Here is a 22,386-nt window from a genome sequence, read left to right on the forward strand (position 1 = left end):
AAATCAAGATTGGTCTGCCTGTGATTCCCCACAGTCTTACACGGCAGAAGCCCGCTGACCAAAACGCCGAAAGGCTAAAGATTGGAATTTGCCACGCTGGCGTTAAAGTACAACGAACTATCTGATTGGTTTTTAAATGAAACGAACACCAATCAAAATACTCGTTATATACACTCCAGTGTCGTTTGCGCATGTATAATTTCAGCCTTAAAAAACAACCATCACGCGAAGTCATGAGGTGCTATGAGGTGCTATGAGTAATTTTATTTAAGTTTAATTTCTATTATTTAGGGATGGTTTGACTGAATGAAAGTAATTTGTATGGATTTTGAAGGGGCTTTTCGAGGCGAAAAAAGGAGGTTTTCATTAGTTTTGCCATGGGTTATAAACTCAGCTTCGTGGCTTCCTAGCCTACCAGCGACTCGACAATGAATTTTTTCAATGCGTTCAAAAAGTTTGTAGTGTTAAGTTTTTAGTACAATGCTAGAGACATACATATCTCCTCTTTTGATGAGCTATGTCGACAAATACATCAAGAATCTCAAACCCTCAGATCTGAGCCTGTCGATATGGGGGGGAGACGTGGTTCTTTACAATCTTGAACTTAGGCTTGATGTTCTTGAAAAGGTAAGCAAGCTTCATTAAGGTCCATAAGAAATTATTTCTTGTAAAAAATTCTTCATAGTTTTGTATGATTTGCTTTACCTAATAAGGTATTCAAAGAATACATTTGCAAATGCATGTTAGATGCCTGAAGGGTACAACCCTTAAATCAGTGTCCCAAACACCTTGGTACCTCATGGTTTTTAAATCTATGAAAACCCGGATTCATGAGGACATTGAATAGAGTGCAAGGAATATGTGACATGCCGTTTCATCATTGGTCAAACTTGAGACAGAGCTGACAGATACATTTGACCAATGCTGATTCAGCATGTGACTTGACCTGCTCATAAATACACACTTTTTTTTACTTAAGGAGGCTCAAAACAGTTTTTCTTGAGCTCGCACACTCTAGATCCCATGATGTAGAACTTGCAAAGGGAAAAATTTGTCTTCAAAAATTTTAAAATTCAAACTGAAAAAAATCAAAAACTCTGCAGTGAAATTTTTTCTAATTTAGCATATGGCTTTGGTTTATGTTTTCAAAAACATAAGGTGACTGTCTACTTTTGGAAAAAATATATAACTTTTTCAAAACTCTGATTTTCCGAATTGAAATTTAATGCTGATTCCAAATCTGGAAAGAAGAATTTGGTGTCCTGAGCTTGTTTTTGAAATAATCAGCATTTAATGGGAGCCTACGCGCAAGCTTTTGGAGCAAAAATTGCGCAACTGGAAGTGATTAGAAAAAAAATTAAAATTCATAAGATAATAGTTATTTGCAGAGTATATAATTGCAGGAACGACGGCTAGACAATCATTCTACAATAATACGTGGATATTTTCAGCAAAAAGACAGAGATACATTGATTTGTCATATTTTGTAGCTTCGATGCTCTTAAAAAATCTCATAAAGTGGAACAAAATTCCCTACAAAAATGTATTTTTTCATGTGTTAGAATATTTAGCTTTTTCTAAAATGTTGATATAACCTAGATTTTTAGGAGTTTATTCAAATAAGCTATAAGATTAAGATACAAAGTTAAAATATTTCCGTTTTTAAAAACATTCACCATTTGGTTCGAGAGTTATGATTTTTTAAATGAACATTTTTGATTGCATAACAAGGGTTCCCTTGTTGTCATAGCAACGTCTTACATCATTTTTTCATGTTCATTGTGATCTTAGGTTTCTACATTTCAAAATTTTGACTATGCACCATACTAAAATAAAGTTACATATTCCACAGGAATTGAAATTACCTATCACATTTTTAAGTGGGAAGATCCATAAACTTCAAATACATGTTCCATGGACAAAACTTTTATCAGAGCCTGTGAATATTACTATCAACACCATAGAATGTGTCATTGAGCTCAAAGATCCTACAGTTAAACATGATGATGGCGATAATGCATCACCATTGTCAACTTTGGAAGTTAAGAAAGAACTGGATAAAAAGAACCTTCATGACAGAGGTGAACCTCCTCCAGCTGGTTATGTTCAAAACTTGGTCAACAGAGTAGTCAACAACATCTCTATTTGTATCCACAATGTTGTTTTAAAGTATGTTGAAGATGATATTGTATTGTCATTGAATGTGAAGTCAGCAGAAACCTTCTCAGTCAATGCCAATTGGGAAAAAGCATTTGTTGACATCGCTGCCCCAGATTACATCCTGCGTAAAGTTTGTAACATCTCTGACTTGACAGTTTGCCTCGACAAGATAAGTACAAGTGGAAAAATTGATATGTACCAAGACCCACTCTTGTATAAGTGTGGACTGAGTTGCAGGATTAACATCAACTATGATGCACAATTAAGACCCAAATCCACCAAACTTAATGTGTATTGTGAGAGTTTTGATCTGTCATTGACTGATGAACAGCTTCCTTTATTTGTGCGCTTGTTGAAGTTGTGTGTCTTATTATACTACAACACTTTAGATTTGCCTGGGTGTGAATATAAGCAACATCCAGCAGCTAAGATGATTAAAGATAATCACGACTCTCAGAGAGGGAAAACCATTATCTCAAACAGTGAATCAAGAACCAATGAAGGTAATGCAGTACAGCTTCATCAGTCTTTTAGTGTACCTCAAGATGATTGGTATAACTGGATGTGGTCTTTCATTCCTGAGTCTACTACAGATGAAGCTTTGGAAGATACTAAAACCCAGACGTCAGATCTGTTTTTAATGCTTGGAATTTACATCTCTCAAGTGACTCTTACACTAAAACTTACATCTAAAGTCAGTGAGAGAACATTTTTTGGTGCTCAGAGATATCAATTCCAGCCATTATTAAGCTGTGAATTGTCTGGGGTTGCTTCAGAGTTGATATTACGCGGAGAGGAGTTCTTTGATGCTCAAGTTGGTGTTACATCAATAATGGGTTGGACACTGGGTGACTGCTCATGTTACCATAGTAATAAGACTGAAACTGTTCAGTCAATTCAGGAAACTGAAGAGGATGATGAAAAGGTAAAAGTCAGACTATTATCAAATTATGAATAATTTGCATGATTCTTTATAATTCTGAATATTTGCTACAGTAAACGGGCCATAAAATACCTATGCTTTTTTTTTCCTGCCCCACAAAATTGCCAAGTTGCACAATAGTACCCAGGGGTCTTCAGGAACTTACCCAAGAGACCTTAGCAGGCATCTGCTAAAGGGTTCGTGTCTAGTCCAATCAATTAGAATGTACCAGATATTAATGTCACTATATTGTCAAGTAATTATGAAAGATGGAGCTAACAGGTCATGTGACAGACTAATGTCTACGCATGCTCTATTTTGTTGACTGCCATAATTCAAGATAGTCGAACTAAAAAAATTTAATTTACAAGGATTTCAAGCCAAGAAGATAGTGATGATTTCTAAGAATTTTCAAACTTTATGGGCAATAGGTTTTTTTGGTTAACTATTCAAGATTCAGCTAATCGAGCAGTATTCTCTGCACTATAAACTAACCAAGATCAGAAAGGAGAATGGTTTCAAGAGCCAGATTTACAATGAGCAATATAAACAAATTCATTCAACATGAATTGTTATTCACTTGAACTTGACAATATAGATATTCTTATAGCCTATATTCATTCACAGTATTTATATAATAAATGTTTTGGCTTTAAAGTCTACTACAAAGTAGCATGAGGTACATAGTAAGATTTATCTTTCAATTCCATTTCATTAAAGAAGCAGAATAAATAATTTGCTAGCACATTCCAGTGTTTGATCTTTGCCATTCAAAGCGTTAAGATCTCCTTTAATTTTCCTCAAAAAAATGGCAATTCATTGAAAAGTTTTGATAAATTATTAAATTATGAAATGTTAAGCAATTCTGAGAGAGGTCTTGAGGGAATATCAGCCTGCCTTATGTTTTAAATGAAGTATTTCAATTCTAAAGCCAGCTATAAAATTCCTGTGCAAATGTGTTTATGAAGTCCCAACAACCTTGATTACATATGCCAAAATCAGGAACGGAATTTGGAGTTTGGAGTACCAGACATGATTGGTGTTGCAAGTCACCAACAAGGCACCCGAACATCTAATTTGGTGCCTTGCAACACCAAGTAAGAGACGAGTATTTTGATAACTTTGATCAGTATGGCATAAACGCTCTGCCTTTAATGGCTTTCAACACTGTTGCTCAAAATTTTGGCCACTTTTTTCATCTTCTCCTTTAGATTTTTAGAGACTAAGATACTAGCAGGCATCCCAGACCTCCTATATATCCTATATTTCCTATAATTTGTATCGGATGCTATAAAGAGCCTATATTTAAAGAAAACCTCCTATATTTCCTATAAATAGGACAACTGCTGATTGATACATTTATATTTTACACTGTTTAGCATATTTGGCGAAGGAAATAAAATGGCCCTTTTTTTTGGGTTCTGTTTTTTTTTATGGCCAATCCCTGGTTACAGCACCAAAAAGCTATCTTAGCTCCTATAAAGTGCATATATTTTTGGGAAAAAATCCTATATTTTCCTATATTTAGAACTTGCACAGCCTATATTTCCTATCAAAGTTGTCTAAAAAGTGGCTGGGATGCCTGTACTAGTAAATCGTTCCAACCAGGTAACCTGCTCTACCCTGCCTCCAAGGTCTTATTTCTCAAAAATAACTTTACTATAAATGGTGGTATTTTCCCGTGGTATAATGTAAACTTGATGTAACAGAAACTTGCCAAGGTTTGAGTTATTTTTTTAATCTCTAGTTTGTTAACAGGATGAGGAGTGTTAACCAATGAGAAAGAGCTGTGAATAGTCAATTTATTGTGAAAATGGATATTTCAATTTATCAATATTAATATTAAATTTAGTTACCCTTTATTTTTAAAAAAACCTCATATTAAATGAACAGAATGGAAAATTTACTAGATTATTTAATAGATGTTTCGTGTTTTGTGGCTAGCTGTCCAACAAAGTAGTTGTTAAATCTTAAAGGAAAATAATTGTATTTTGATGACAAGACAATTAAATTCCATATACACTTATTTGCAAAGGCATTGTCAGGTTCAAAACAGGGAACGTAGAAGCTGACTGAAATGGTACGTGTGAATAACAAAAGTTCTTAACAAACGCATCATACAACGCCTCAATGCTTTTTACAAAAGGACCAGACGGATATCAAGTTTGTGGAAAAAATTGCAAAAAAAGTCAGTTACTCCTGGTGAACAGGTAGTGTTTTAGTGCAGATTTAAACTCTGGAACTGAACTTGAGTCATTAATTGCATCAGGGAGATTGTTCCAGAGTGCCAGTGCAGCCAAAGCGAAGGTTCTTTTTCCAAACGTTGATGTATTTGGTCTTGGAGTCACAAGCACGTTAATGAGATTTATCTATTGCACTGTCAGAAAGCATGGACTGAAAAATTAGCCAGCCAAAAGTATGACATTTTGAGAAAATTTAACGATCGGTCGAAGTTGGGAGATCGCCTCGTCATATTTGCAGTTTTACATAAAGTTTAGTTAAATAAATGCTTAGTTTGACTTTTTTAAGCTTAATAGAAATAGTAAGAGGTATTTAAGAGATTGTCTCGTCGTACTTGCAGTTTTACATAAAGTTAAGTCAAATAAATGCTTAGTTTGACTTTTTTAAGCTTAATAGAAATAGCAAGAGATATTTAAGAATAATCAATTTTAAAGCCTTGGGAAACCTGTGTTTTTTTGACACCTTAGGTGTGAAATTTCACACTTTTAACATAGAATTTGGAAAGAAAATGTTATGAATATTTTTTTTATCAAGTCACTTCTAGAATAATACTGAATAGAATTTGAACAAATGTTGTCCAACTGCAGACACCCACTTTAGCCAGTCCAGGTACCTTAACACATGTTTTGTATCAACTTTGTACTCTATGTCAAATAAATACAGCCAGGGATAATTATCTCATTTTATATCATGAACCAGACAACAATGGTTCTGCAACTGAGTGTTATCTGGTGTTTACTAAAGCATATGATTACTAAAGCATTAAGTTAGTGTGTGTTCCATTCAGAGGCATTTTATGATTATGATCTGAATGTACTTGTTATGGAAAGTTTTTATCTCAGTGTAAGTTGAGACATAGCAATTGAAATTAAGATGTCTTATTACGTTAAATAATAATAATAATAATTTAATCATTTGTTTTTTTAAATATTTTATTTTGTTTTGTTGATACAGGAAGACATGTTTCTGTCTGTGAGAGCCCCTCATGATTCTGCCACTCAACCCCAAGGATTTTTACTGGGTTCATTATTTCATTCTGAACAAACATCCCTAGAGCCACCAGAAATAGTGTTTGACAAAGAAACATTTCTTGAGCAACACTCTGAATCCTTTGCACTCGAGAGATATGGTGCCTTTTTCTTTGATTATCTTTATGTTATGGATATTGAGCCAGTAAAAGATGGTGATGGTGAAGAAGAGGAGCATAGTGGTTTGGATCATGTAAGAAAGATAAGACTTGTCATGGAGATGTCTCACAAAAGAATGTTTCTTGGGTCATTGAATCTTCAGTTAACAGCAGGTCTGATTCACAGACTCTCATCAATGCACCAGTTTTCATCAGATGGTTCTCCAGATAGAAAAGGTATTGTTTTGAAATATGTCTATCCCTCAGAAACAGATTGAAGTTAAGCTGGCTCAATGGGGGTTTCTTGGCATGCTACATTTCAACTTCTAATCATAAATACACTTATGCAAACAATTCATTGAGGAACAAATCTTTTAATAGAGTTTAGGGAAATATGAAATTATTTTTCAAATGAGCATGTTTTTACAGAAATCAGAATTGATATAAAACTGCTTTTAAGTATTGGTTCTTTTACTTTACAACTCATTATGAAATAACTGTTCTAAAGCTTGTGATTTTATTGTTTGGGAACATGTGCTTTATGAGAGCACACAGCACGCATGCACACTTCCAGTTTTGTCATTCCTGTTTTTTGTATTTTATAAAAGAAATAAAAAACTTGCTTGCTGTGCTGTGTGGAGTTATAAAGCACTTAAGGATTGGCAAAACACTTGGAAGTGTCAAGAAGCACTCCATGTCATGCTTCTCCTAACACTTCTTCTCGTATTCTGCCAACAGGGCACTTATTAGGTACCTAATAAGCGCCCTGTCTGCCAACCTCTGCGTGCTTTATAACTCCACACAGCACAGCAAGCAAGTTTTTTATTTCTTCATTTTTGTTTGTTTGCTTGTTTGTGTCCTCGTATTTGTGAAGAAAATCAAGAAAACCAAGCCAAGAAAACCCCGTCGAGCAACCTTAATTGTTTTATTATCATTCTTATTATTTTATTATTTCATTTCACAGAAAAGGACTTGCCATTTTATGATGAATTTGTGGAAAAGCAACTTCTTGCTGGCAATATTTCCACTCGACATTTCACAGTTACTCTTCTTTCAGTAAATTTGACCATCCCAGCAGCTGACCATATACATGCAGGGTCTCTTCCTAATTCAACTACTTCAAGTTCTGAAAATATGTTATTGAAACTTCAAAGTACAACGGTAAGAGGGAAACCATAAGAGGGAAATGTTTTTTAATTTATCATCAGATGATGCTTAAGCTTTTTTATTTAGTCCCACATGCAATAATAGCAAAATACAGGGTATTTAGTACTGATCCGGTGGTCTTGTAAAAAGGATTTTGCAGTGGATTATGATATTGACTTGTTGGCAGAGGCTTGGCTTTATCCTGGCAATATGGATGACATAGAAATTGGCACTCCTTGTCCAACAGGCTACAGGTTCCTGAATGTCCGCAGATCTTCCTCTAGAGGTGGAGGTTGTGGAAAAGCCACTTCTTGCTGGCAATATTTCCACTCGACATTTCACAGTTGCTCTTCTTTCAGTAAATTTGACCATCCCAGCAGCTGACCATATACATGCAGGGTCTCTACCTAATTCAACTACTTCAAGGTGCTGGGATTTCATTTAAAGACTGCCTCAGAGTAAATACTTCAATTTCTGAAACTTACACAGTACCAGTGGTTTGAGCTTATGGATGTTCGCCTATGAAGCATTCATAACATCAGGATTTTATAATCTATTGTCTACAGTGTATTGTCTACCTGATTCTGCCTGTGCTTTATTTTTGGAGGAGTTTTCAAGATTACATGGGCACATTATTGCTGAACACTGTGGCTGATATTATTGATTACTAGGGTTCTTAATTTCCATGTTATGTTACTGGTTATCTTTATTTTCACATATCACTTATCACATATCACTTATCACATATCACTTATCGCATATCACTTATCACATATCACTTATTACGTATCACCTATCACTTATCACCCATCACTTATCACATATCATTTATCACGTATCACTTATCACGTATCATTTATCACATATCACTTATCACATATCACTTATCACTTATCACATTATCACATCACTTATCACATATCACTTATCACATATCACATATCACATATCACTTATCACTTATCACATATCACTTATCACTTATCACTTATCACTTATCACATATCACTTATCACATATCACATATCACTTATCACATATCACATATCACATATCACTTATCACTTATCACTTATCACTTATCACTTATCACTTATCACTAATCACATATCACTTATCACTTATCACATATCATATATCACATATCATTTATTACATATCACATATCTTATCATATATCACTTATCACATATCACTTATCACATATTACATATTACATATTACATATCACATATCACATATCGCTTATCACTTATCAATTATCACTTATCACTTATCACATATCACTTATTACCTATCACATATCTTATCATATATCACTTATCACATATCACATATCACTTATCACATATTACATATTACATATTACATATTACATTTTACTAAGTATCTCAATTCTGATCGGTCAAGAGCCCTCAGCCAGTCCCTGATATCATGTGAACTCGACATGATAAATGTATTATCTGTAGGTTTTCCTACAGATAATACATTTATCATGTCAAGTTCATTCAAGGTCATGCTGTGGTAGCTTTGTTTTTATTCATTGTGTATCTATTTCCAGAATAATGTATAAATAGAGGATATTACATGGGCGCGCGGAGATACGAAATTTATCTTCGAGTGTTGAAAAGATCTCTCACAAGTGAGCGCAGCAAACGAGTGAGAGATTTTCAACACGAGAAGATAAATTTCGTATCTCCAAGCGCCCATGTAATATTCTGTTTATTATATAATTATCAATGAAGTATGTTTTGGCTTTTTCAGGCAATTCTTTCCGTGTATTTTTGAATAGCCATCGCAATGGTGTTATTTTCACGTGTGAAGATATCAATTTTTCGGAATAGAGAAAAATAGATATTTCATTGGTAATTATATAATAAAAACAATTATTTAAGGAATCCTTAACTTATTTTCATATACTTTATGAAGAATTCTCAAAATATTACTGAATAATAAGAATTTTGCATTTTTCACGCCACATCATGGCGTTCATAATTCTTGTCTCTACAGTGTATGATTTAAAGTTCAGGTTAATTTTTTTTAGTATACAAAATGTATTATAAAGCAATTATCGAATTCGGTTATCGCATGATATCGTAAATTATCAAGACCGAGGCTGTGTTATCTGCAGAAGCCGAAGGTATCATGCGATAATGATATCATGCGATAACCAAATTCAATAATTGCTTATTACATATCACATATCACTTATCACATATCATTTTTCACTTATCACATGTCACACATCACTTGTCATTTGTCACATGACACTAACTTGTCCTTTATACTTTATACTTTAACGTTATCATTGTTATTATATCCAAGGCTAACATGTTATTAAACCACAGTTCTCCAAATTCAGTCTATGTTACATGTTACAGAAAACAAGAGATGATCAATCATTCCAGCCAGCACTTGTCATATCGATCAACAGAATGGAAATACATCGCAATAATCCAATGTATCCTACAGAGCTTACCAAGCTAATCATTGCAAATGCTGAATTTCCTGCCAGTAAAAGCATGCTTCATCATGCATTCAACAACACTGTTATTCAGGTTTGTGTACTTTGTTGTTGTTTTATTTTCACAGTTAAATTAAACTAATCTGTTTGATTGGTAAACTATTTTTATATGACTCGAATCTATTGAAAAACATAAACAAGCTAGTGAGTCTTTCATGTTCGTAAAAGCTGTGAAATCAATATAACAACATACCTACATACATACACCTTTACTCCAATATATGCCTCCTCAGGTTTTGGCCTCCAGGTGGAAACCTTACAAGAGCAAAAAGCATTTTACCATTCAACTATTCAACTATTTACTTTATGGGTGCCTGGGTGGTGTACGCTGCTAACGCTTTGTTTTTAAACGTCGTGAGGCCAATAGGTTGGATCACTGGTTCAAGCCCTGCGGTCGCCACATGTAAATTGAGTTTGTTTGATGTGTTGTTCTCTCTTATGCTACGAGAGTTTGCTCTGGGTTCATTGTATGTAGTGGCAGTGGGTTTGACTGAAAAGTGTCCCCAATTAGTGTGAAAGCACTAGAATGACTAAGACACTCAAATATAGATATTTTATTTTTACAAATGTTGTAGAGTCAATGCCGAAAATATTGAATTAGGGGTTAGGGGCACTTTAATGCATCAAGTTTATGTCTGGAATGCAAGCTTTTACTTTGTTATTCAGGTCTTTAACATAGAGATGTACATTTCTCACACTATCCCTGAATCAGCCCTCATCAATATCATGCCATCAGTCAGTGCAATCCTGTCAGTCAAAGACTGCATTCTACCAGATACATGGTGAGATGAAAACACTTTCGTAACTATTCATATAATTCTTTTTTTGGCTTTCTTTAATTAGGCTAAGCATAGTTTTCTCAGTATACTTCAATTTCTCTTCATAGCATGATTTTTGTTCTTTAACAGGAAAAATGAGACTCTAAAAAGAACAGAGGTTCACCTTGAAGTTCCTTCCATTTCCCTCTCCCTGACTAAAGCACAGTTCCTGCTGTTGTCACACCTGTTTGCCTCATGGTCTACAATGTGGATGCAGAACAAGATACTTCCAGTCCTACCCACAACTGTAATTGCATCCACATTGGATTTTCACAGTGAGTTGAAGTGTGATATTCATCAGAAATAATCACTATCAAGTATTGAATAAAACTTCACACTGAATGTCACTTTTTGTAGGTAATAATAGCCAATCGGAATTAGAACTGGACATGTCAAATATTGACATACAATGCTGTAACACATCTGTTGTTATGACAACAACTAGTTCTGTTGGAACAATAAGTGCCACCATCAAATCAAAAGGTAAGACATTTGATCATGATCTAGTGATTTAGTACAACTATACTCTGGGTTCCAGACGTTCTAATTTCCTTTGAGTCTACCATTATGATTGTCCATTTTAACTTTACCATGGTGAACTACTTAATAATGATAATAATAATAAATAATAATAATAATAATAATATAATGATAATAATAATAATAGTAATAATAAGCAATTATTTATTGGATGAGGTTGAGCATGGTATCGTAAATTATCAAGACCTCGGCTATGTTATCTGCTGAAGCCGAAGGCTGATAATAGGTCTTGATAATTTATGATATTATGTGATAACAGAATTCAATAGTTGCTTTATTATACATTTTGTATAATGGAAAAACATTACCATGAACATTAAATTATAGAGACAAGAATTATGAACGCCATGATGTCGCATGAAAAACGCAAAATTTTTAATTCAGAATTGAAATATTTCAAGAATTCTTCATAAAGTATATGAAAATAAGTTAAGGATTTTTTAAATAGTAATGATGAAAAGGTAAATTATACACCGTGAAAAGATGAAAAAACTTACTGACGTTTCGGACGCTAGTCCTTCGTCGGAGCAAAAGAGCTCTTTTACTCCGACGAAGGACTAGCGTCCGAAACATCAGTAAGTTTTTTCATCTTTTCACGGTGTATAATTTACCTTTTCATCATTACTGTTTCATTAGAAACACCGACGCAGCTCACACTAGTTTTTAGCTAGTTATATCTTTGTATTATCTGTAGGTTTTCCTACAAAAAAAAAACCCTACAGATAATACATTTATCATGTCGAGTTCACATGATATCAGGGACTGGCTGAGGGCTCTCGACCAATCAGAATTGAGATACTAAGTAAAATGTATAATAATAGGTCTTTATTGCATAAGATAAAAACACATACAATATAAGAATAATAAAAAATGCAATGTTTATATAAAAGAAGAAAAGAAGAAAGAGTAAATATATAATGTAAAAATTACTAAACAATTCTAATAATGATCATTTTAAGTGTATAAAATTTAACTACTAATTAAGCTAAATTATAATTAGATATTAGACGGTTTACAAAAGAACTTTAAGGTTTCATAGTTTACTTTTTCCTAAGATGATATCTAGTGTTTTTAGCTTTTGGCATCATTTTATGTAACGGATGACTTCCTAAACTCGAAGCATTAGTGTATATTTTCTTGTCTTGTTTTTCTAAAAGATCATGAATATCTTTACGTTTTTTACATCTGTCTAGAAAACACTGAACGGTTGTAAGTTCAGCTTCAGCCGACACCATACACTGGGAGCCCATATAAAATATTAGACAATGCGATGGTATTAAATAATAAGTCGATTTCCGCTTGACTATACCCTTGTAAGTGCTCTTATAAAAAATGGCAAGATGACTGAATGAATAGTCCACAAGACATCACCATCAGTAAAAAACTACTTGAAAATGAATGCTTCTCTTTTTTCTAATTGAACGAACAGGAGCAACAAGGTTACCTGATAGTGAAGAGAAGCGAACAGCAGTAACACAAATAATTAAGGGTCCTTGTGACACTAAGGAAATCTACAAAGGCACTTTATTTAACAATTCAACATACCACGAAGACGAAGTAGAGAATGTTGGACCAGTTATTAGCCTTACATTACAATTACCACGATACATGGAGAAAAAAGATATCAAAAGTTTCCAAGGTAGGCAAGCAACAACAAAAAATATTTTTCCTTAGTCAGTTTGCAACACGTAAATAGTTAGAATTCTTTTCACTGCTTCTTTGTTTTATTTCTTCGCTAATTCATTTTACTAATTTATTTTTCCTTCTTAGGATATCTACATAACACAGAAGCATCCAATGTTGTATTATTACAAGCTAAGGGAATATCGGTGTGTTGTGACCCTCTGCTTTATTCATGGCTTGCTTACCAACCCTCTGCCTCCTCATCATCCGGTATGAGGAAAGTTGAGAAAGATCGAAGAATAAGACCAGCATCTTTGGTCCGCACCCCATCCATTGGGACACCTAGAAAAAAGAGCTATGCTAGAGGTAATTATTAATTACTTTACCCACAACGATAATGTATGAATAAATAATTATGAAAGGTGATCTGCGCAGTCATGTGCATACTGTATGACCTAATAAGGGACGGACCATTAGATTTTTGATGGTGGGTTGCAGGAATTTTTGTTGTACGATATATTTTTTAGTCTCAACCTCTGCACGGTTTTTTTTTCTTCTGGCATCCTGACCTTGCAGGATATTTTTTTAATGTGACAACTAAAATGTAATATATGGAATTGATTGAATATACAATGGCTAAAATATTATTACCGATCATGAACGTCAACTTTCTTGAGCTCCATTACACGAACACGCAATGCAACTGTTCTATACATGCGTAAGATATCATCGAAAAAAAACTCAAAGCTAGTCACTCTTGACAGCTCAAAATGCAATTCAATTTTAAAGGTTTTCATCACTACTATACTTTCATTTGTAATTTGCTGTATATAACCAAGGGAGCACATTAAAATTTTGTTTGTGTAAGGAAATTAAAGGTTTTGTCCTTGGTTGATCTATCTAGCGCGCGCAATCCATTATGTGACAGGCGTTCCTCGTAGTGTTTTGGTTTCGGCCGATCCGAATGATGTACGATCGTGTAAGGAAGGGAATAACGAGTGTAATCCCTTTTTACACGTCGCTCCGCTCCTCGCAAGAAATTCGTCGGTTTTCGGAGTAAATTCGCTAGCTCGACTGAAGCGAGGAACGCCTGCCATAAAGTGTAGCGCGCGCACGTAAACAAGCACTACAAGGAACGCCTGTTATATCTTAGATTACGTGCAATAAAATCGAAGATAAACCAACACAATCAAAATTTTAACGTGCTCCCTTGATATAACAATTCAAAATACATATAAAATTATTGATATTGGCTGTGCTTTATTTCTTTTCCTTGAAAACCAATAGTTAAAATTTATTCTACTAGAGTGTAACAATTCTATAAGTATTTTGAATTGATATAGAGGCAGCTGGAGACCACATATCCTTTGCGAATTGAAAACGACAAATTATTGTTGTTCGCACGTAAAGAATAATGCATAATAATGCACCTTTGCGTTTTGAAAGTGACAAATGTGTTGTTTCGACGTAAAGAAAACTGCATTTTATTATAATCAGAAATCACACCGTATCAGCCACCAGGGTTATACCGAAATGCCTTTAATCCGCAAACAATGGTGCCTTCGCGAGTCTACCCGCCAGCTATTGTTTTAAACCGGATGCCGGATATCGTATACACCGACCATGATTCATTAGCCTCCAAACTAATTAACCAAACCAGTAGATATAAAATAAACACTATCGGTGTTTCTAGTCAGTCATTCAGCGGCTCCTAGCGAGCCCGACACCAAAATCTCAAGCTAAAAAGCAACTGATGAAGGTTCACTGGGGAGTGATCCGAAACCGGTCTTGCAATACCTTAGCAGATTATACATGACTATTACAGTCTACTACACAATAGGTTGAATCGAATAGCGACCACTTACAGGATAAATTGAATAATTGGCTTTTTAAGTCATTACTCAAAAACCAACATTCTTTTTTTAACTCTTTAACTTGCAACGCCGATTTTTTGCGCAACACTGTTGTACGAAAAATCGTTGTCTTGTAACATAGCGCCGAGTACGAATTTTCGCGCAATTTTTCACTCTGCAACACGTTGCAAGTTTTTGATCTGGCTTCAAAAACTCGTAACACAAGATGACGAATTTTCAGCAAATCGATGTGTGTAATATGTCCATCGGCGATTTGACGTGCAACAAAATGGCGCCGACTGTAGAAGAAGTAAGTTTAAAAAGCACAGCAACTGCAACAATTGTCTAAACCTACTGAAACAGATAAAACTTTTGTAGTTGAAAAAAAAAATGATAAAAGCAAGAAAAGAAGAAAAAAGATAGCCGTGAGTGAGTTGGCAGCGCGTGGACTGGTACTAAAGTAAATGTTGCGCGAAAATTCGTTCCCGTGTAACATGTCGAAAAAAATAAAATCGGCACACAAATGGCGCAATAGCGTTGCACGAAAAATCGGTGTTGCAAGTCGTTCCGTGTAACACCACCTTTCAACGCTTAAATTACAACAAAGAGTTTAATACAAGAAGATACATGTCTGGTTCCCTGTCCTAAAACCCTACGCTATCAAAGCACCTCATTTTGGTTCAATATTAAAGTGACCAACATACAACATACAATATTAAAGTGACCAACATCCGTGTTTTAACAATTAAATGCTTTAATACACTGGTCCTCAGTAAAGCAAGCATAAACACGCCATAATATTCCATAACAGGTCACTCTAAGATGGACTCACAGTAATCATAGCACGATAATTATCATTCCGAGGAGTTGTAGTTTGTGTGACGTCTTTTATACTTTATTAATATTCAGATACATGCATAGCCTGCGTAGCCAGGCGTTCCTGTGGGTTTTGGGGAGGCTCTCCTCCCCAAGCCTCCCCAAAACCCACAAACCCACAAGGAACGCCTGGCTGCGCAGGCTAATACATGCATTGATTGTTTTTATCATACTCACCAGTATTTCTTTCATCTTCAATGGTGAATCCGATAGTGATGCGCATAACATTATTTAATATAGATAATCCCGAGATAAAGCTATGTGCGAGTTTGCGCATAAACAGTGTGTCCACATGCACAGTAATACCTTACATGGAACATCGACAGTTCAGTTCCTCATATAAAAAGGCATTGTAGTCTTTGTTGTACAAGAGCTTCGTACTTGACTAGTGTCGTGTAACATTCGTAAGCAGATGACATGAAAGTTTACTGCGATTCCCAGTCACACGCGACTAACTGAGACCAGAAATCACAAACGAAAAAATGAGTTTTGGCGGACGTCAATCAAAAGGGTTTGTATCGTTTCTATTGGTGTCCACACCAGGACTTGCGTGAATACTCACGTGCAAACACTCGCGCTTCTTGTCGTTGTGAAGTTATCTGTATTGACTATGTTTTGAGTGTCTTCATGATCAGGTAAGTCCATACCGATAGCTTTGCAGTCAAGCGTTTGAAATTCGGCGTCGGAATCCTTAAACATTTATAAGAAACCGATTTGATTGACGTGCACCAAAACTCAAATTTTCGTTTGTGATTGAGGGTCTCAGTTGGTCGCGTATGACTGGGAATCGCAGTGTGGATCTGCTAACATCTTAGTGAGTGAGCGAGTGAAACATTTGCATATTCAGGCCCGTCACAATAACTCGTTTCTGCGCTTCGCATATCCACCAGTAAAAAAGTTGGGAACATAAATATTTTTATTATTTGATATTTGTCATCAGGTTCAATTTCATCTCCCTCAAAAGGCAAAGTCCCACAAGAAAGGTCAACCGAGAGCAAACTGGAAAATACTGATGGTCTTACATTTGAGGCATGGCTGTTTGAGAAGTTACCTCTTATTACTTCATTTGCTGTTCAGGTATTTATTACTTTCTAAACTAATGTTACTAAATTTCAAGCACATTCGCACAACGTTTGACTTTTCCATATTTGTCAGTGTGTTGCTGAGTTTTTAATATCGTTAAGGCCATTGGTTTTTATTATATGGGCAGTTTTTTATGAGAGAGATAAAAACTACACATTTTCAAACAGTACTAGACATGCTTCAAAAAGCAATTATTACACACCATATGCTAGGACCAATTATGGTCAGTTTACTTTTACATATACTGCGCCAAAATTATGGGAAGAAATCCCTTTAATTTAAAGTTTTCAAAAGTTCATACCCAATAGTAATATATAACTACAATTTCAAAATATATACATTCATATAGTTATTAAAAATACTTGTGCTAGTTTTGCACCACAATCTTGATAAAATATATTTTCTGTATGTAGTGATGGTTTACTCGAAAGTTTATACTACTTAAGGTGGCTAATATCAGTATGGGAAAGCTCCGACCAGTAGCATTCAAAGCGCGCTAAAACAGACTTCATCTCTTTGTAGCCATTTGATTGTTAAATATAAATTGGTCAATTGATTGAAGTTTAAAATATTGGGTGTGGCATGTCGATCGTCCTTATTATGCAAAAGTTATGGGGAATTTCCGAAAAACAGTTTTTCGGGTCGGTCTCAAAAAATCCCCCATGGATTTTGTCCAAACTTAAGGATGTTGTATTTTTAGTCATGCCCTTGCTGATGAGTGAGTTTCAAGGAATTATATCTAGCCGTTTTAGAATAGCCCACTTCCGAGATATGCTTCGCTTGTCACGCACAAAGGCACGTAGCCTCATACTGAAACCTTTGTGCGTGACAAGCGAAGCATATCTCGGAAGTCCCAAAGTTGGTTGTTGATTTTTCAAATTCAATTCCATATCACTCACAGAGAGAGATCTAAAACAAGATCTGTTCAATATTTCGCCCTGGAATTTCGCATGAGAATTTTGAATATGTTCTTTTTTATGGTGTTGAGTTTCGAGGCATTTGCTTATATCTATTTGAAACTACAGTTCGGCAAATGTAGAGCATTTTCATAACAACACTCTCCGCACCTATAAGATTTTATAACGTCAAACACTACCCATATATCTCACCAGTATCTGTTGAGCTCAAGGTATTCAAGTTTTTGTCTTTTCCTTTTGTGTCATTAACAATGCCCGTCCAAGCTATTTGAATACGCTTTTCTGCAAGTCATTGTTACTTTTGGTCACGCGAGCCGTGACTGTCCAAATGCGCTTTTCCGGTGACTCCAAAAACCTTCCAGTCAAAGTAGTTACGAACTCAATGCGGACTAGTCTTTAATGGTGCCTCAGATATTTTCTCTTTTTTATAAGCGTAATACAGCGACGTATTTTATTAAGTATTTATGTATCTTGTTGCTCCTTAGCAAAAATTTATACATACGTTTATTTACAATGATTATACTGACCATTATTTTGGCGTATCACCACATCGGTGTCATAAGTGTCTCTCAGATCGGCCTACGAGTACGGAAACGTGTCCCAGTATTTGTATTTCAAAATTGGCCTTGTATGTGCGCGTATTGAAAACTGACTCTTTGTTTCTTTAAAAGTTCTAAATTATATGTACAGTTCGCGTTCACAGATGTTATCAAAGACGATAGGGCTAGCAATAATGCTAGTACGTTCGAATCATTACAATCAAATACACATTATTTATAAAACTGGCCATTACACTTCTGTGTATAAGGTTGTTAGATGATAATCACCGTAAAACAGGCCCGTTTACAGTAGCAACTTGTCTCGCGACTTTTTGAGGAAATCAGCCAATCTGATTGTAAAAGTACTATCAAGTCATGCGACAAAGCTGCTAGTGTAGATGGTTGTGCACTGACCAATATGGATTAATACAAAATAAATCTGGAAATATAGTTTTTCGAGAAAACGTAATGTTTAAAGTGTGTAATTATATTGCTCAATGTTTTAATGTGTTTTGTGACTCTTGGTTTTGCATGCTGGTCTCGCATCCACGGAAACGGTGCTGGTAAGGCAAGTTCAGCCAGAAGAAGTCCACGCGCACCTTTCTGATTGTAGACATCTACAAGGCTTCTGTAATTTAGCCCAGCTTCGACAATTTTATCACTCATCGATGACGAAAGTCCAATTCGCACCAGTTCTATTCTCTTTACCTTTCTTATTTCAAGTGTGGATTCCTGGTCTGCAAACACTTGAAATTCTTTTGCAGAAGCCATGAAATCAGCGTGTTTGATAGACAGTTTTGATTCATACAGTATTGAAAGCAGAGCTTTGACGTCTTCTGTGGCGTCATTTCCAAAGAACTCTTTTTCGAACAAAAAGATGTAAAGCGCCGAGATGTTCATGGACTTGCAAATATGAATAGGACATTCCTTGTGTTTAGACAGCTGTTTCAGCAACATCAAAGAGTCAACAAATAGGCAGGGTAATTCAAGAAAATATTCCAACAGATTAGATCTTGTCAGGTTATTGGCCAGGATAGGAAAATCAAATTTGAAGCCATTATGAGCGATGATTAAGGGCGTTTTTCCTTGATCTATTGCTTGTTTGAGCATGGCAATAGGCTTCACGATGCATTCAGTGAAAGAATGAATTGGAACTTCTTGGTTGTTCTTTAGCAAGACCTTGTGGCCATTGGGGTATGTAATGGTTAGCCCTGTTACTTTAGAGGCAGACGGTTTGATAGGTTTTTTCGGAAGTATGTAGCTGGAAATAGACTTTGCTTTATCCACTGAAAAACAGGACAACTGAATTATGTCACTGCTTCTCTCCAGCCCTGTAGTCTCCAGATCAAGAACAAAGACAGCTGTATCATCTTCTTTTATAGCTTGGACATTCACCTTTTCTGTAGATGTACTACGTTGTGTCTGAATGCCTGCAATCTTGACAGTTTTTTCATAATCTCCCTCGTTGATATTCTCAGCGAGATCCTTTATCATAGCATAACTAACTTGGGGGACTGATGCAGATATTCCGACAGCGCTTTCATACGTTGTGCCTTCCTTCTGTTCTTTCTTTCCTTTTTTGCGCAATTTCGTCTTCTTCAGATCCGTCCTTCGTCGCTTGAATTTCTTAGTGGACTTACGTTGCCTGTCCGCTTGCCTTTTATTCTCACCAGTAGTGATGTGCGATTTGCATTGACTTTCTTTCCTCTAGATTCAGCGATTGTGCTTCATTTTCTAGATAAAATAAGCCGTCGTTGAACTGTGATACTGAAGCAGCGACTCTAAAGTCTTGGCTTTCGGAACTGCCATAATGACGACTTTTGGGAGCTTTACTGCCAACCACATTGTTAAAGCTTCGTTTGCTTGTGAGCTTCCAAGATGTGCCAGCTTTTTGGTTACCTCAGTGGAAGTAAAGGGCTCAAGATAATCGCTAATAGCAGCTTTCAAATCTTCCCCGGTCAGATCTTTTCCTCCAGGAAGGTCTTTGTGGCTATAGGTAATTGGATTTTTCAAGTAACCACACCATGATTTACATTTACAATGGTCTCCGAATGCGTGAGGTACGATCAGCAACAGGTCTTCTTGTAGTCCTTTCGGGTCATCTTTGTGCTGATGAAGACAATACATGATACATCGGGCTAGATATTGAATGACTGTGGATGACAATCCTTTCACTGTTGAACTAAAAGAAATGATGATGATGATGATGGTGATGGTGGTGTTGATGACCATAGTCCATTTTTTAGTGACATTTGTTAGTATCTTAACTCGCAGTAAGCCTTGGTTGGTTCAGAGCCGAGATAACCGTCCCATAATGCATTAAAAAATGGCTGTTGTAATATAGACTATGATGATGATGATGATAGTTAAATTTACATCTTTGACATGGGTAGACTTATGAACATAGCTCACCTCATATTGTACAACTTTGACACAAAATTGCGCCGTGCATATTGAATGTCAGACCACTTGATAACCTCATACGGTACGCGGCACTGTATGTGGCTTTCTGTAGTTGAATCTTCGTCAACTATGTAGCTTGCGATGGTTACGCCATGGTTTGGTGCCTCCCGAAATAGCTGCACAACGATTTCTGATTCCATAGACTTTGCAGAGCCAGTATGATTTTTCCTGCAGTTGTGGTTTTTAACTGCGGATTGTGATCGAGCGGCAGTATCACAAGTACGACAGATGCTATTGCGAGTTGCGAACTGAATTACTTTTTTGGAATTTTCGCCAATGAGTGTTCCAAACCCAGTAAGAGAGTCGCGCGATTTCCCTCTCTTTGACCAGGCACCGTCGTATGTAGCTGTTATTGGCACACATCCTTCGACTGATGAAACCTCAGTATCTCCACTCTCCATAGCATTTCGTTCTCAATACTTCGTGAACAGCTATGGTTGGCTTCATTTTCCAATGCAGCACCAACTTCTCTTTCTCTCTTTTTGATGGTTTCTACAGCGGGCGGGGCTACTCCAAGGATAGAAAGAACACTGGAAAGGTGGCTGGGACCCAAGCCAGCATGCAGCATTGCAAGTCCACATCTTGTATTGATATCAGGTATAGGGGGACCTCTTGCTCCTTTACTACGATTGCTGTCATATGGTTTAATCAAGTTGACGTTTTTACATGAACTACATAATACGCGGATCACTACGCCAAACCCTTGTCTAGTTGGCTCTTGAGTAACATTTGAGAGTGATAGCGGACCATTTTTACAGTGTGTGCATTGTTCTAAATCGGTGATAAGTTTTTGTAGATTGATGACGTAGTTTTCATTACAAACATTCTGGTCTAAGTTTGCTCTAGTGTTGCTTCTAAGTTGTTTCTGGTCTGGCGCGGCTACAGGCGAAGAGGGGTAATTTTTGGGTTTTGGTAATTTTCGACATTTTCAAATGATATAAGCATGATATACTTATTTCAGTAAAGTTAGTCACCAAAAACCTAGAAAGATGAGATCACTGAGGATCATGGGAAACAATTCATTTCAAACAAGTAAAGCTTTTTTGATACAAACTGCAGCTTGAGGATGCTCAGAAGAGGTGAGACTATAACTGGTAAAAGATGAGCAAGTCCATCAACAGTTATCAATCGGTTAAAACATGTAAAATGTATCTACCCATAATCCTTGTCGACCTCAGCTTTGTAGCTTTTCAGGTGACTAACTTTATTGAAATAAGTGTATAAGAAAGAACAACAAAGAAAGAACCAACACATAAAAATGTTATATTACAAGTTTCATATTTGCAAAATTCAGACGTGCAGGTTTGAAAATAAGATGAAAGGGTTTTTATAATTGGAGCCACCGGAAATGCGCATTTGGACAGTCACGGCTCGCGTGATCAAAAGTAACAATGACTTGTAAAGTTTATCCAAATAGCTTGGACGGACATCGTTAATGACACAAAAGGAAAAGACTTGAATACCTTGAGCTCAAATACTGGTGAGATATTTGGGTAGTGTTTGACGTTATTTTTTCGCCACTTAAAATTCAGTATCCGAAACAAAACGAATGCAT

The 22,386-nt window shown here is 35.8% G+C and overlaps 2 protein-coding genes across 2 annotated transcripts in view; one reads left to right on the forward strand and one right to left on the reverse strand.

Moving 5' to 3' along the window:
* The first annotated feature begins 230 nt into the window (after nucleotides 1-230).
* The window catches only part of LOC116308234 (intermembrane lipid transfer protein VPS13B), a 98,992-nt gene continuing 76,836 nt past the window's right edge, over nucleotides 231-22,386 (forward strand). Inside the window, exons 1-11 of the mRNA XM_089025364.1 lie at nucleotides 231-627; nucleotides 1,853-3,085; nucleotides 6,278-6,686; nucleotides 7,414-7,610; nucleotides 9,977-10,153; nucleotides 10,786-10,901; nucleotides 11,028-11,212; nucleotides 11,295-11,420; nucleotides 12,907-13,116; nucleotides 13,248-13,466; nucleotides 16,770-16,906. Coding sequence (XP_088881490.1) covers nucleotides 481-627; nucleotides 1,853-3,085; nucleotides 6,278-6,686; nucleotides 7,414-7,610; nucleotides 9,977-10,153; nucleotides 10,786-10,901; nucleotides 11,028-11,212; nucleotides 11,295-11,420; nucleotides 12,907-13,116; nucleotides 13,248-13,466; nucleotides 16,770-16,906 — 3,156 coding nt within the window. The 5' untranslated portion in view covers nucleotides 231-480. The remainder of the gene's footprint in view (nucleotides 628-1,852; nucleotides 3,086-6,277; nucleotides 6,687-7,413; nucleotides 7,611-9,976; nucleotides 10,154-10,785; nucleotides 10,902-11,027; nucleotides 11,213-11,294; nucleotides 11,421-12,906; nucleotides 13,117-13,247; nucleotides 13,467-16,769; nucleotides 16,907-22,386) is intronic.
* Nucleotides 18,792-19,862, reverse strand: LOC148904396 (uncharacterized). The gene has a single exon (XM_089025376.1). It carries the CDS (start codon nucleotides 19,860-19,862, stop codon nucleotides 18,792-18,794), a length of 1,071 nt encoding a protein of 356 aa, XP_088881502.1.

This window comes from Actinia tenebrosa, unplaced genomic scaffold (assembly GCF_029948245.1).
Source record: "Actinia tenebrosa isolate PJP-AT-01 unplaced genomic scaffold, QUT_ActTen_1.0 utg1515__unscaffolded, whole genome shotgun sequence".
In the NCBI taxonomy this organism is placed as follows: Eukaryota; Metazoa; Cnidaria; class Anthozoa; order Actiniaria; family Actiniidae; genus Actinia; species Actinia tenebrosa.